At 47.9% G+C, this 15166-nt stretch overlaps 1 protein-coding gene across 1 annotated transcript in view; it reads left to right on the forward strand.

Annotated features, from left to right (window-relative positions):
• The window catches only part of KIF13B (kinesin family member 13B), a 210742-nt gene that overhangs the window by 11619 nt on the left and 183957 nt on the right, over positions 1-15166 (forward strand). The window contains exon 2 of the mRNA XM_088447549.1: positions 10622-10715. Coding sequence (XP_088303675.1) covers positions 10622-10715 — 94 coding nt within the window. The remainder of the gene's footprint in view (positions 1-10621; positions 10716-15166) is intronic.

A 15166-nucleotide genomic window follows, 5' to 3' on the forward strand; every position in this document is an offset into this window, starting at 1 on the left:
ACATGGGATCCACACAGGAGTAGGTTAGTTGCCCATCAGCGCTGAATGATCCGACCACCTGCCGGGATTTGGGAAAACACAAACTGACTTTTGACAAGTTTCCAGTCCCTCCCCACCTGCTGGGAATGTGGCCTGGAGTCCCCTCCTGTTTCCCTCAGATCTTGTACTTGGCTCCAACTACCAGACCTGCCTGCAGCCCAGTATGAGACCATGTTATGTTTCTAGGTGCAAAATAAGACGTTCCACCTCGCGGGAAAGATTGTCCAATGTATATGTTTCCTGAACATATTTCTTCATTCTTCTGTTACTATCCAGCCATACGGTTCAGTCAGTGGATTAAGGGAACCTGTCCTATAATAGAGGTTGCAGGTTCTGGACTGTAATACTTCATAGTGCCTTGCGCAGAAAATAGTTTTTCTACCATGGCGACTTTTGCCTGGTGGCGGAGAGCGGAGGGCGTGCCTTGACGTGGGCTGTCTAACTTGACTGGAGCCAGTGTAAAGTGTTTTGTGATGCGCATCCAGTATACGGTATAGGTCTGTAGTATAGACTGCACGGATCACGCAATGGAGACCAGTTTGTATGGCGATACTTATGCCATGTAGTAAGATCACTAAGTGCATCCATGGTACACGATTTAGGTTCAGATGACCTCATTCAGGCGCCATGTACTGTCATAGAGGTTTATTCATTGCTAAGATTGCAAAAATACAGCAGAAAATTATATGAATTGAAGTGTTTAAGCATTTAATGTGCATTTAACTTGAGATACTCTGAAGCATCATCCGGGGTTGTATATAGGGTTATTAACCAAGTCCTACACCTGTTATTCATCCTACTGATGCCCAGGACGTTTCTGCAAAACTACAGAGCTGTGGACCAGACAAAGCAGACAGCCAACGTCAGTGTCCATAGGTTATTATGTGATGACTTGTGCAAAAGTCTTTTGTTACCTGTGGATAAAACCGCTTTTCCTAGTAGCCTGTAGTTGCGTTCCAGCCAATATGACGGCACATTCTGAATGTCAACATTCAGGATGTCCACATTTTTGCATTGTTAATGTTCACAGTAACAATGTCGACACATGCAATTAAGGATTAGGCTGCATTTAGTGTAATGCTGGGTACACACTGGCAGATATATTGGCCTATCAATTGATCAGCCAATATATCGGATGTCCGTCGGCCAGTCGGCCAGCGATATATCTGCTCATCGTGCTGTGTGTACGGGCGGTCTTCCGACCGCTCATACACTTGCTGCAGAGGCCGCGGTGAGGGGTGTGCGACACGCCCCCCTGGTCAGCGGTACCCGAGGCTAGAAGACCGATGATGGTTGCTCAGTGTGTATGAACAACCATCACCTGCAGGTATATCTGTTAAGTGTGTACCCAGCTTTAGTGTTAGGCTGCAATATGGGTTAGATTAGGGTTATGATTAGTGGTAATGCCCCCATACATCAGGCGTCGAATTGGAAACGCCGATCCGCCGGTCGGAAATGCAGACCAGCGGTCATTGATCGATTCCGTGATCTGTCGCAGGATTGGTGAAATTCTGCATGTTAAATTTCACCGATGTGCCAATCACGATCATGTTTTGATCGTGATCAGCATATCTGTGAAATCCAACATGTTGGATTTCACGGTTCCTGCGATGCTGAGTTGCAGGAATGCAGCAATCTGTTGCTGATGTATGGGAGCCTTTAGGCTAAAATAGTACTGTCGTCATTCACAATGTCGAAATGATGTCAGTGTCGACATTCTGAAAATGCCTAGATGATGGTGTTGACATAATGAAAGTATAAGTTCTGCAACCTGACATATCATACACCACCCTCTGCAGTTCCCTTTCGGGTGACCTGCGACGCTAGCATAAAACCACTTTGGTGTCTTCAAAACCCCGGATAAGGATTTGAGTAATTGTGGTAGGATGAGGAGCACTGTCTGCGTGTTAGGATGAGGAGCACTGTCTGCGTGTTAGGATGAGGAGCACTGTCTGCGTGTTAGGATGAGGAGCACTGTCTGCGTGTTAGGATGAGGAGCACTGTCTGCGTGTTAGGATGAGGAGCACTGTCTGCGTGTTAGGATGAGGAGCACTGTCTGGGTGTTAGGATGAGGAGCGCTGTCTGGGTGTGAGGATGAGGAGCACTGTCTGGGTGTTAGGATGAGGAGCACTGTCTGGGTGTTAGGATGAGGAGCACTGTCTGGGTGTTAGGATGAGGAGCGCTGTTTGGGTGTTAGGATGAGGAGCGCTGTTTGGGTGTTAGGATGAGGAGCACTGTCTGCGTGTTAGGATGAGGAGCACTGTCTGCGTGTTAGGATGAGGAGCACTGTCTGCGTGTTAGGATGAGGAGCACTGTCTGCGTGTTAGGATGAGGAGCACTGTCTGCGTGTTAGGATGAGGAGCACTGTCTGGGTGTTAGGATGAGGAGCGCTGTGTGTTAGGATGAGGAGCGCTGTGTGTTAGGATGAGGAGCGCTGTGTGTTAGGATGAGGAGCGCTGTGTGTTAGGATGAGGAGCGCTGTGTGTTAGGATGAGGAGCGCTGTGTGTTAGGATGAGGAGCACTGTCTGCGTGTTAGGATGAGGAGCACTGTCTGCGTGTTAGGATGAGGAGCACTGTGTGTTAGGATGAGGAGCACTGTCTGTGTGTTAGGATGAGGAGCTGCGTGTTAGGATGAGGAGCACTGTCTGGGTGTTAGGATGAGGAGCTGCGTGTTAGGATGAGGAGCACTGTATGGGTGTTAGGATGAGGAGCACTGTCTGCATGTGAGGATGAGGAGCACTGTCTGCGTGTGAGGATGAGGAGCTCTGTCTGTGTGTTAGGATGAGGAGCACAGTCTGCGTGTGAGGATGAGGAGCGCTGTCTGCGTGTGAGGATGAGGAGCGCTGTTTGGGTGTTAGGATGAGGAGCACTGTTTGGGTGTTAGGATGAGGAGCACTGTTTGGGTGTTAGGATGAGGAGCGCTGTCTGGGTGTTAGGATGAGGAGCGCTGTCTGGGTGTTAGGATGAGGAGCGCTGTCTGGGTGTTAGGATGAGGAGCGCTGTCTGGGTGTTAGGATGAGGAGCGCTGTCTGCGTGTTAGGATGAGGAGCGCTGTTTGGGTGTTAGGATGAGGAGCGCTGTCTGGGTGTTAGGATGAGGAGCGCTGTCTGGGTGTTAGGATGAGGAGCGCTGTCTGGGTGTTAGGATGAGGAGCGCTGTGTGTTAGGATGAGGAGCGCTGTGTGTTAGGATGAGGAGCGCTGTGTGTTAGGATGAGGAGCGCTGTCTGCGTGTTAGGATGAGGAGCGCTGTCTGCGTGTTAGGATGAGGAGCGCTGTCTGGGTGTGAGGATGAGGAGCGCTGTCTGGGTGTGAGGATGAGGAGCGCTGGGTGTGAGGATGAGGAGCGCTGGGTGTGAGGATGAGGAGCGCTGTGTGTGAGGATGAGGAGCGCTGTGTGTGAGGATGATGAGCGCTGTGTGTGAGGATGATGAGCGCTGTGTGTGAGGATGATGAGCGCTGTGTGTGAGGATGATGAGCGCTGTGTGTGAGGATGATGAGCGCTGTGTGTGAGGATGATGAGCGCTGTGTGTGAGGATGATGAGCGCTGTGTGTGTGTTCTCGTACATCTCCAGAGAGCTACAGCAAATGAAGCAGATTTCTTTTTACTCTCTTTTTAAGGCAATGTTCCTAAATCTGGCAGCGATGGTGAAAACTAATTAAAAATATGTATTTATATAAAAGTAGCTAGAATAAGCCTTAAGAATAATTCTAAAGTCTGACCTGGGCCACTTTCTGCAGCCAGAACTCCCAGGCAGTTACATGTCCTGCAGCAGTATAAGAATGAATACATTGGCCGTGATATCTGTGCATGTGTGTTGTGCTTACAGATATCTCACTGCACCGATCAACAATAACCTGTTTTTTTATCTGGTCTGTCTCCATATTTGGCATGGAAGGACAGGTACGCTCTCTGTCTCTGCATGTCTTTGGTATGCATTGCTTACAAACAAATAGTAAATCGGCTGTGTTCTATCCCACATTCAATGTGCAGCCTCCTCACACTGTGGCTGCTGTGTGTGATGACATCACAGCAGCTCTACTCACTGCAAACCCCCCCCCCCAGGTATAGCTCAGTGACATACAACGTACCATTGCCATAGGATACCATAGTGTTCTTTCTAGCACCCTGCACCTGTCACAGACCTTTCCTGCCTGGGGTGCCGCTCTCTGCTCTGGCTCTTCTAGCACACTCAAGTCTATAGCTCGGCAGTTAGTTGCATCAGCGGAGTGTGCTAGAAGCACCAGAACAGAGAGAGCGACAGCCCAGGCACAGGAAAGAGGAACTGCACGGGTTGTGACAGGTGCAGGGTGCTAGAATGAACACGGTGCCATCTCTCCAGCATGCCAGATTTCTGCCCTGCTAGAGCTGCCCCGCTGTTATTGTGAACAGGAAATATTAGTAGATATGTAGTTCACTTACCTCTATTATAAACCTTACCCATTCCTTGTAGCACAGGTGGGCCTCTGAGCCTCGCTACCTCTTCCTGAATGCAGTCGTATGCATTCTGCTCTCCACCAGTAGACCTCTAGCATAGCAGCCTCTGTGGGAGAATCGGGAGGCGAACGCTATATAACACTATGCCAAGCAATGACCTTTCAGCAGCACAGAGTATATCAGGAGACAAGTGACTCATTAGTGTGCCAGGAGGATCCTGGCACACTAATACAGGGGTGGGGGAACCTTTTTTTTCTGCCAAGGGCCATTTTGATATATATAACAGTGTGATGTCACATTGGGGCGGGGTCACAATCGCCGGTGATTACAGCAGTGCCAGGAGCATCCTGAGGATGCTCCGGGGAGCTGTAAGTTGCAGCCCTGTGACCGTCTGAAGCGTCCTAAGGACACTCCAGGCGGTGCTGCTGCATAGATTCTGGCTGCAAGGTGTCATTCTAGGTATCCTGCTAGCAGAAAAAGCTCTGAGGGCCAGACCAAATGATTCCGGGGGCCTTATACGGCCCCCGGGACTGAGGTTCCCCATCCTTGCACTAATACATGCAGATTATGTTTATCAAAGTTCTATATATATCTTTTTTAAGCCTTTTTTTCTTCTTCGTATATAAAGCAATGTACAGTAAAAACGCTTAATTAAAGTAAGCTGTATGTTTTTGTATATTTGCACTGGGATGTGTTTGAGAAAATGTTTGGTGCCAAGATTATCTCAACTTTGCCAGTGTGGCGGCACCTGCTTAATATGTCTATATACACAGACACACAGATATATAATGCAGAGTCACCCCCTCCTCTGTATATTAGCATGTACAAAAAACCCAAAGTCAATGTAAACACTGCTTATGGTCTGTCTTACTGAGAGCGATCTTTCCCTTTGGGGGTCTGTCCCCTAACCTAGACTATTAGCTATAGCTGAATCTACGTCTGTAAACCATTAATCCCGATATCGCTTTTTTTAATGAGTGTTCCTCTCAGAGCCGCTGCGGTCAGGCGGGCTGCCTGTCATCTGGGGTCTCCCGCCGCTTCAGATCACAGCGCTAGGTCTTCCATATTATGTCAATCCGTCCTCCGTCTTCTGTCTTATCATTTTTCGGCTGAACAAATCCTCCTCTCATGCAGCAGGGTAAGGAAGTGGCCAGAGGCTGTTTTGTATTTCGCAGAGGGCTCACGGTTCATTAGCATTCATCTCGCCAGTGGATCGGACCGCGGCTGGGAGCTGCCCTTATTTCCCTTAATACAAGCAATTTCCTTCCTGCAGCCCGCAACACTTAATGACTGGGGATATTCATTAGGAGAGCATACAGTGTTTTTTTAAATCCGTGGAAAGGTCGTTCCCAGGAAACGACCATTAGGAATGGCGTGCCATAAAGCGATTGGGTAATGCATTTAGCACAGGTGTGCCAATTGGTCCCCAATAAGCCTCCATGTTGATGGCAGCGTGCGTTCTGCTATAGCTCAGGTTCTATTTACAGCTGCAAAAAGTCTGCGCCAGTAATTGCAGCATGGACCAGTATAGTGTCACCCCAAAAGGATCAGTACGGCCAAAAGGGATCCAGTCGAAATCAGTCACATGGTACTCTTGGTATGGTCGCCAGATGACTGCGCACACACAGATTGGTCTGCTCCTATATGATCAGTGATGGCCGGAATTTGGCCGTTCACATGTGCAACTCAATTGGAAAGCGCGCTCGGGTTGCGGCGGAGCACAATCGTCCCTTTGCGGCCCATTGAATCTGGGTGTTTTTGTTTCTCTTTTTCTTTTGATCAGTTGGCATACAGTATATGTGAGCATTTCAGGCACCCTTTATAACTGATGAGAATTGAAGTCGAACTAGCACGCATCGCAGAAATGTTACTGACCTGATTTTGTCGCACTAGTACAGGGGATGCAGCTGGTTTATTGGAGCTTCCTTGTTTTTTCGCAGAGCTGTTCCAGAAATAGGGGGCGGGCTAAGGGATCAATCGTAAGTAGCCATCAAGGGGCGGTATTCAATTAATTTCGCACCCGCGGAAAAGTTATGCCTGCCGGACATCGCGTCTTTTGGACGCGGAAACTTTATCATGCGCATCCCCGCTATTCGCCGTATTCACTTGCACAACACGTGAAAACGGCAAGCGGCGAATTCAGAACAGGCAGAAAGTGCTGTCAGAATTGGGGAAACCAGCCTGAACCCCCCCTAAAAAAAGACGCACTAAACATTGGGGTTCAGTGTAGATATGTAGTAATAGCCCTGATACAACTGTTTGGGGGGTATGCAATTGGGAAGCCGGCTTCCCGACTGTCATATCCCGGCAAGGGTGAAATGCCGGGCGTCTAGATGTAGACGCCCGGCATTTCCCCGACGCCGGGAGACCGGCGCCCGGCATCCCGATCGTAGTGATGCCGGGCGCCGTGAGCGGACAGCCGCGGGGGGGGAGGGTTAGGTTTAGGGCTCCCGGGGGGGACTTAGGGTTAGGCACCCCCCCGGGAGGGTTAGGGTGAGGCTTGGGGGAGGGAGGGTTAGGGTTAGGCACCCCGGGGGGGGACTTAGGGTTAGGCACCCCCTCGGGGGACTTAGGTTTAGGCAGCGGGGAAGGGGGTGGTTAGGGTTAGGCACTTAGAGGGGGGATTAGGGTTAGACACTTGGGGGGGGGAGGTTAGGGTTAGGCACCCCTAAGGAGGCTTAGGGTTAGGGGGGTTAGGTTAGTAGATACTCACCTGTCCACGATCGGGATTTCCAGCGCTGTCGGGCTTCCGCTGCTCGGAACTCTGCTGATGTCGGGCTGCCGCTGCCGGGAATCGAACCACCGGCCATGCGGCCGGCGGTATCTCATACCGATTCCGTTTCGGCTACTTAAGTTGTTTCAATAGCGTCTTTGCACAAATGGTGAAGAATGGCGTTAAGCAGTATTTTGGGGGGAAATTAAGTAGACCTGTGAAATCTGAGGTACTTGAAAATGGGTGCTAGTATATTTTAAGGTCTCTAAAGTGATATTTTAAAAAAAAAAACGTGAAAAACGCACCTGTTGCGTGCGCCTGCAGCTATTAGCAATAATTAGAAATCACTTTATAATCGATTGGGAGTTTCTCTGCATCTTCACTAAACAGTGAGTGTTTTACCGTCACATCATTTACAGTCTTTTGGCCTGATTTATTAAGGATCGCTATTGCAGACGGGCGTTTGTCGTGTATTGCGTATGCATTGCACCACTGCGATCGCGAAGACCATGGAGAGCCATCGCAGAGTGATTGACAGTGTTTGGAGGTGGTCGGCGAAACGCAGACGTGTCTGTCCGATTGAACGCCGTTGCGTGGGCGTGCATAAATTAGCCATAGTGATGGCATACGCAGCTTGTGTACTCACTGCGTGTAACGAGGATAGCGATTTCTAAGTGAGGTCAGGGCTGCTGTAATTCTGCGTGAGGGACCGATGGTTCTCGCTGTTACCGATGTTTATGGAGGACTGCGAGGTATTACGGATGTGAGATAGCGGTAGTGGGGGGTAATGGGTGTCTTTGCTGGCAGTGCGACGGCATTGCGATAGCAGTCATTCGCATATTTTCGCAGCAGACCTGAGTGCGATTACGGAGCTGCGATCGCATTAGCGATCCTTAATGAATCTGGCCCTTTGTCCTGAGGGACTCTAACATCACAGTAGTGAATATGGCAGCGCAGGAAAATATATTTGGTTCTCTGTGTGCGTCTGCCATTTGTGTGCGAGATTAGAAAGCCGCTCCAGTCCTTACTCCTATTTATTTATGTTTTGTGATCCTTTGTCAGAAGCGTATTTCCTAAACTGAGACTCGTAAGAGAGCTCAAAGGGGTCTGTCCACATTTCCCTCAGTGTATTCCAATGCCGATTAGATGTACTTTAGGATTCATATGTGATATTCTAGCTGGCTGTCCCTCTAGCCTGGGCCCGCTTGGCTGTCCCTCTAGCCTGGGCCCGCTTGGCTGTCCCTCTAGCCTGGGCCCGCTTGGCTGTCCCTCTAGCCTGGGCCCGCTTGGCTGTCCCTCTAGCCTGGGCCCGCTTGGCTGTCCCTCTAGCCTGGGCCCGCTTGGCTGTCCCTCTAGCCTGGGCCCGCTTGGCTGTCCCTTTGTAACTGTGTATGTACCAGCAAGAGTCCAGTCTACTTTCACTTTTCAAGTAAACCTGAACTTTGATATTGCAAATTTTCTTACAGGAATGTCTGCTTGTTTTATTACTTGCATTGATAATGGAAATACTACACCCTGGCGGCCATGATAATTTATGGAACATGTTTGTCTAAGGCACGCCATATTTTCTCGCAGGGGAGTGGGTCTGCAGTGAGGTAAACTTCTTGTGTGGTGGCTTTATTGCAAAATGTTGATTTTTCTTTCCTTAATTGTGTAAGTTAGTGATCTCATGTTCACTGGTAGATAGAATATGTTCCTTTAAAAATATAATTACACAAACATTAAGGTAGGTGTATATGTGGCCTGCGGAGGGTGCCATTTTGTGGGTTACCTCAGGAAGCCGAATGTTTAGACCCACACATAACCTCTCATTATTGAAACACAAGGCAGTAGTTGGCCAGGAACATGTCTTTAGTATACGAGTGTGTGATTTAAGAGGAACAAGCTGCAGGTGGTGAGCACCTCAACCTCTATGGCCACCATACATACATTCAGGTAAGTATTCCTCAGGTGCCCGGATTATTACTTTGGAGTATCGTGTGATCGCATTGAGATCCCCCACATTGTGTCTGACCAGTAAAGAGCCTGGGGTCCGATGCGGCCCTTGAGGCAAGTGTAATTTACAAAGTGGGTCCTAGTGAGGCCCCAGAAATACGTCTTGGAAATAGAATCGGGAGAGTCATGCGTTTAAGTAATCTCACCGTAAAGCTGTTTGTAAATAATTTATGTTCCAGTCCTGTTACTGGAGAGGACTGGCAGCTCCACACTGCTGTTTTCCATTGTATGGAAAGGGTTTTCTTTGGGTCATGGATCCTGTCAATGTCATGTCAGGTCACCGTAGCACCTCTCTCTTCATCAATATCATCCACCTTCCGCAAATAGCTCTGCCCCCCTCACCCACTGGTGGCCTGTCTCTCCTTACAGATAACAGCCACTTCACCTAAGAAGCTCCATAGGGGCACCGTCTCCAAATATAGAACGCCAGCCGCTGATAACATTCAGTAGGAGAAACTGGGCCTGAGGTTAGCACGAGACGGAGCTGCTGCTGCAGCAGTGAATGTCTTCGTGACCCAAAAATGTCAGGATGATGCCCGTCATGCCAGCTGCACAATGCAATGTCAGATTTTACAGGCAGGGTCATTTGCGCTCACTGAGCGATATAGCGTACATTCGAATGGATGCATAGAGTAAATTACATTACTGTTCTGCTCATAGCCATGTTTTCTGCACTGCAGATTTAAGGAGATTATTGGATCTGAAATGATGTAGTAGCCTCTCTCTGTCCTATGGGATTGCGGTATATTTCCATCAATGATCAAGAACCCCGAGAGCCTCTGAGGCAACGTAATGCCAGTTATGTGGTCAGAAGTACAGCTAGAGGATGGTGGGAGACCGTACAATACACCTCTGTACTGGCATACGGCTCACTCCTATAATGCCGCACCTCTCCTTTCCTGCCCGAGTCTCTCTCCCATCTGTGGCCGGCAGGTCTGAGGGCCCTTTGCACACAGGCTCTTGTAGCACCTGTGGTTCAGGAAGAAAATTAGCTGACTTAGGTCGATTACCCCACCAACAAAATGGCCGCCCCACTTCCCCTCACATCATGTCGGGTGCGACTTGGTTTGGGCTACAGAAATAAATAACCATTACTCTGTGTGAGCTCCTAGAATCCAAGATATTTGTCGGCGAGTCGGCTTTGGTGACAGAGCCGTTTTCGTCCATGAAGCAACATCCCTGAGCGTGCAGCCTATCCATTGGCTAGAAACCATCAATATTAATCATTCGATAGAAGTATTGGCCATGAGGTGCCGCGGTGTTGTCACATTAATGTGTTTTATTCTCGTACTCATTGGTTCAAACTCAAAGTTCACACTGTGATATGGCTTGCCTTAGTTCCTGTGTGTGGATGGGTTTTTATTGCGTGTATAGAGAGAAAACGTGGACACGTGCGTGTATAGCGCTAACAGTCGGTATCCCTGTGCTTTCTTACAGAGTTGGACCTTCATACAAAATGCGTTGTGGATGTGGAGAAAGATCAGGTCATTCTTTACCCCTCCAACAACAACCTCTCCAAGGGGGACGCCAGGTAAGTACCCTCCCTGCCCTTATTGCGTGTGTAATGCATTGTATGATGGTCTGGCAATTGGGGGGGGCAGATTCATTTTGTTTATATAGAATTGTGTTCACTTTTCGTTTTAGGAACCTACAATGCATCTGGAAAGTATTCACTACGCTTCACTTTTTCCACATTTTGTTATGTTACAGCCTTATTCCAAAATGGAATAAATTTATTTTTGTCCTCAAAATTCTACACACAATACCCCATAATGACAACGTGTAAAAAGTTTTTTTTGCGGTTTTTGAAAATTTTCTAAGAAATAAATAAATAAGAAATCACATGTACATAAGTATTCACAACCTTTGCTCAATACTTTGTTGATGCACCTTTGGCAGCAATTGCAGCCTCAAGTCTTTTTGAATATTATGCCACAATCTTGGCACACCTATCTATGGACAGTTTCGCCCATTCCTCTTTGCAGCACCTCTCAAGCTCCATCAGGTTGGATGGGAAGCGTCGGTGCACAGCCATTTTCAGATCTCTCCAGAGATGTTCAATTGGATTCAAGTCTGGGCTTTGGCTGGGCCACTCAAGGACATTCACAGAGTTGTCCTGAAGCCACTCCTGGGATATCTTGGCTGTGTGCTTAGGGTCGTTGTCCTGCTGAAAGATGAACCGTCGCCCCAGTCTGAGGTCAAGAGCGCTCTGGAGCAGGTTTTCATCCAGGATGTCTCTGTACATTGCTGCATTCATCTTTCCCTCTATCCTGACTAGTCTCCCAGTTCCTGCCGCTGAAAAACATCCCCACAGCATGATGCTGCCACCACCAGGCTTCACTGTAGGGATGGAATTGGCCTGGTGATGAGCGGTGCCTGGTTTCCTCCAAACATAACGCATGGCATTCACACCAAAGAGTTTAATGTTTGTCTCATCAGACCACAGAGTCCTTCAGGTGCATTTTGGCAAACTCCAGGTGGGCTGCCATTTGCTTTTTACTAAGGAGTGACTTCCGTCTGGCCACTCTACCATACAGGCCTGATTGGTGGATTGCTACAGAGATGGTTGTCCTTCTGGAAGGTTCTCCTCTCTCCACAGAGGAATATTGTAGCTCTGACAGAGTGACCATCGGGTTCTTGGTCACCTCCCTGACTAGGGCCTTTCTCCCACGATCGCTCAGTTTAGATGGCCGTTCAACTCTAGGAAGAGTCCTGGTGGTTCCGAATGTCTTCCATTTACAGATGATGGAGGCCACTGTGCTTATTGACACCTTCAAAGTAGCAAATATTCTTCTGTACCCATCCCCAGATTTGTGCCTCAAGACAATCCTGTCTCGGAGGTCTACAGACAATTCCTTGGACTTCATGCTAGGTTTGTGCTCTGACATGCAATGTTAAGTGTGGGACCTTATATAGACAGGTGTATGCCTTTCAAAATCATGTCCAAACAACTGAATTTACCACAGGTAGACTCCAATTAAGCTGTAGGAACATCTGAAGGATGATCAGTGGAAACATGATGCACCTGAGTTAAATTTTGAGCTTCATGGCAAAGGCTGTGAATACTTGTGTACATGTGATTTCTACGTTTTTTGTTTCAAATTAAATTTGCAAAAAACTTTTTGCACGTTGACATTACGGAGAATTGTGTGTAGAATATTTGAGGACAAAAATGAATTTATTAAATTTTTGGAATAAGGCTGTAACATAACAAAATGTGGAAAAAGTGAAGCGTAGTGAATACTTTCCGGATGCACTGTATTTGCATTTAAAGACACAAAATGTGTTTGCATCATTTCATGTGGACCTGTCACTGACACTCAGTGGAGGCAGCCATTTTGTGTTGGTTTTTTTTTTTTTTTTTTTTTTTTAGTTGGGTGGTTTGTCACAAAAACCTAACAACATGTCACGGAGAACATGTACTAGATTCCTATAAGCTCCACCCGCTGTATGTAGCGTGTGAGGATATGGTGAACCTGAGTGGTCTGAGCATGTAGTGCTACATAAATAGTATTTATATCAGGATGCAAACGTCTGTACTCCCTAGCGAGGTAGCGTCCATGTTGGTTGTGCTGTAGAGGGTATGGCAGCCTCTGCTGGGTGTAGGGGAACACCTTGGGCTGTGCAATACCCGTACTTAAGATAAAACACTATTAAAGCCAGTATCACTCTGTCTGCGGCTGTGCGCTCCGTCTTGTGGTATTTTGGGCATGGCAGGGTGTGTAGTGAGCAGCAATCTCTGCCAGCGTATACACGATCCCTCCTCATCCTCTCAGTCCCTAAACACGTCTGTAGTGAGTCAATTCTGTCTCGCACGTGCCTAAACTACAACCCATGCTGATGACGTGTTCTGACCAGGTGGTTACACACGGGGAATACTATGACTGCGGCCAAACATTCATTCCAGGAGACTTCCTTTCTTTGTACTACAAATGGCTGTAATACACAGGACGTTCCCTAAGGGCGGCCCGTCCCAGTGATATCAGTGAGGAGAAAGTGTTTAAGTTGTTTCGTCCTCACAATTCACCGTCTGGAGTAATTGTTCTGACTAATCTGCTTGTGTCATCACCAAGGACCTGCAATTATATGTAATCTAAGCCCACGCTTGGCCTCCCTCTTATTAATGGTTTAGCTAAACTTGGTGTAAGGTGACTTTGTCCTTGATGTCATTTGCATGTCTGTGGTTTTCTGGAAACTCCATGTAATAATGGAGACTATGATATTGGCACACAGCAGTCAGTTCCGTATATATAACCTATAGGTCTTTATCCTTTCACATGGAATGACAGAGGCTGTATCATGGAGACTAGCATAGCTCAGAGTGCCCCCTTTTATTCTCTTCCAATTATAACTTTAGTAACCTCGCTGGAGTGTGCCTCATACGTAAAATAAACCAGGCCAATGCGCCACAGATTGTGGTCATCTCCATGGATATCAACACATATTTATTTTTTAATGGCTCTCCCTTCCGGTCTAAAATTTGTTGCAGGAACCTGTAACTTTCACTTTCTGCTCACTGGGCCATTCTTCGATACCGCCCTACTCCCACACATATTATGGGCCCGAGTTCACACAATACACAATTCCAGGCGTCTGCAGTGAACGGAATACTGATGCGACTATACGCCTGCGTTCCGAGACGTGCGCGGCGGTCCCTCTCCTCCGTTCACAAGAGCAGCCATCATCACTATCATTGGCACTTACACCTACCCCATGCTGGGTGCTGGAGAACCATTTGGGTTTGCCATTCACTCAGAATGGCGACTAACTCTGGCTGCACGCCCACGCCACTGTCACGGAACGGTTCTCTTGTGTGGGCTCACCCAGCTGCCGCTCATTCAGACCCCGGGGAGAAATGGCTGAGATGCCTTTAGATTCTGAATCTCTGGTAAGGATTACACAGATGCCGACGCAGTCCCGCGTCGCATGCGTAGTTTGCTAAAAACCGCTGGATGCGGCCGTGTTCGGTCTTGCGCGCGAGTTGGTAACAGGCCCATGTGTGTATTTTGCTGGATCTGTATTGTGGGATTGTAGATTAGGAATAGCGAAGAAACAGAGGTTGCTATACGGGGCTGGAATACGGCAAATCGCTGTATAGGACAAATGTGGGCCTACTACGCGTTTCGCCGGCTTGTGAGACGTCAGACAGTCTGGTTATGTTGTGGGCTAAATACATTACCATCTTGCTGTAACCCATAGCAACCAATGAGCATCTGGCTTTCTCTTTGTAATCTATAAGAGACAATGACCGGATCTGGAGCCCTCTGAAGTCTGGAATGGCTGACTACAGAGAATATGACCCTACATACAGTCTCATACATCCCACATGCTAATAAACTTCTTTTCATGAAGAATCATCTTGTATTGTAGCTGTTTATTCGCTTTCTAATGTGCAGCGGAACATACATCTCATGGGGGCGATTCAGTTCAACGCGATCCCCGCAAAGTGCCTCCAGAACGGTCAGACGACCAATAGTTCTGGCATCTTATATAGGTGCGCAGTGAAATGAGTGTAGTTGCCGGTAATGCGCGCAGACGGACATAACGGTGAGGTTTGAAAGTATTTCAAACTCTGGTAACGCCAAATAAAAGTAAAATATCATATATTTTATATATTTTGTCTTTTAAAGGCGCATTGAATGAAATAATCCCATGTACTGATTTATGTGGCAGGCAGTGAGACTGCAGGGGGTAAATTTTACTAAAGTGTGAGTTTTAGAAGAGATGTTGCCCATAGCAACCAATCAGATTCTACTTAACATTTAACTAGCACCTTCTAGAAGATAATAGCCAGAATCTGATTGGTTTGCTATAGGCAAAATCTCTTCTAAAGGTGGTTACACACCTGACAGATATATCTGCAGAACGGCCATCATCTTACTGTGCCTTCGGGTCCTGGCGGCCCCCTCCTCGCGGCTGCCGCTGTGTGTGTGTGTATGGGTGGTCTGCAAACCGCCCGTACACACTTGCCGATGGACAGAT

Source organism: Taudactylus pleione, unplaced genomic scaffold, assembly GCF_031769625.1.
Source record: "Taudactylus pleione unplaced genomic scaffold, aTauple2 ptg000434l, whole genome shotgun sequence".
In the NCBI taxonomy this organism is placed as follows: Eukaryota; Metazoa; Chordata; class Amphibia; order Anura; family Myobatrachidae; genus Taudactylus; species Taudactylus pleione.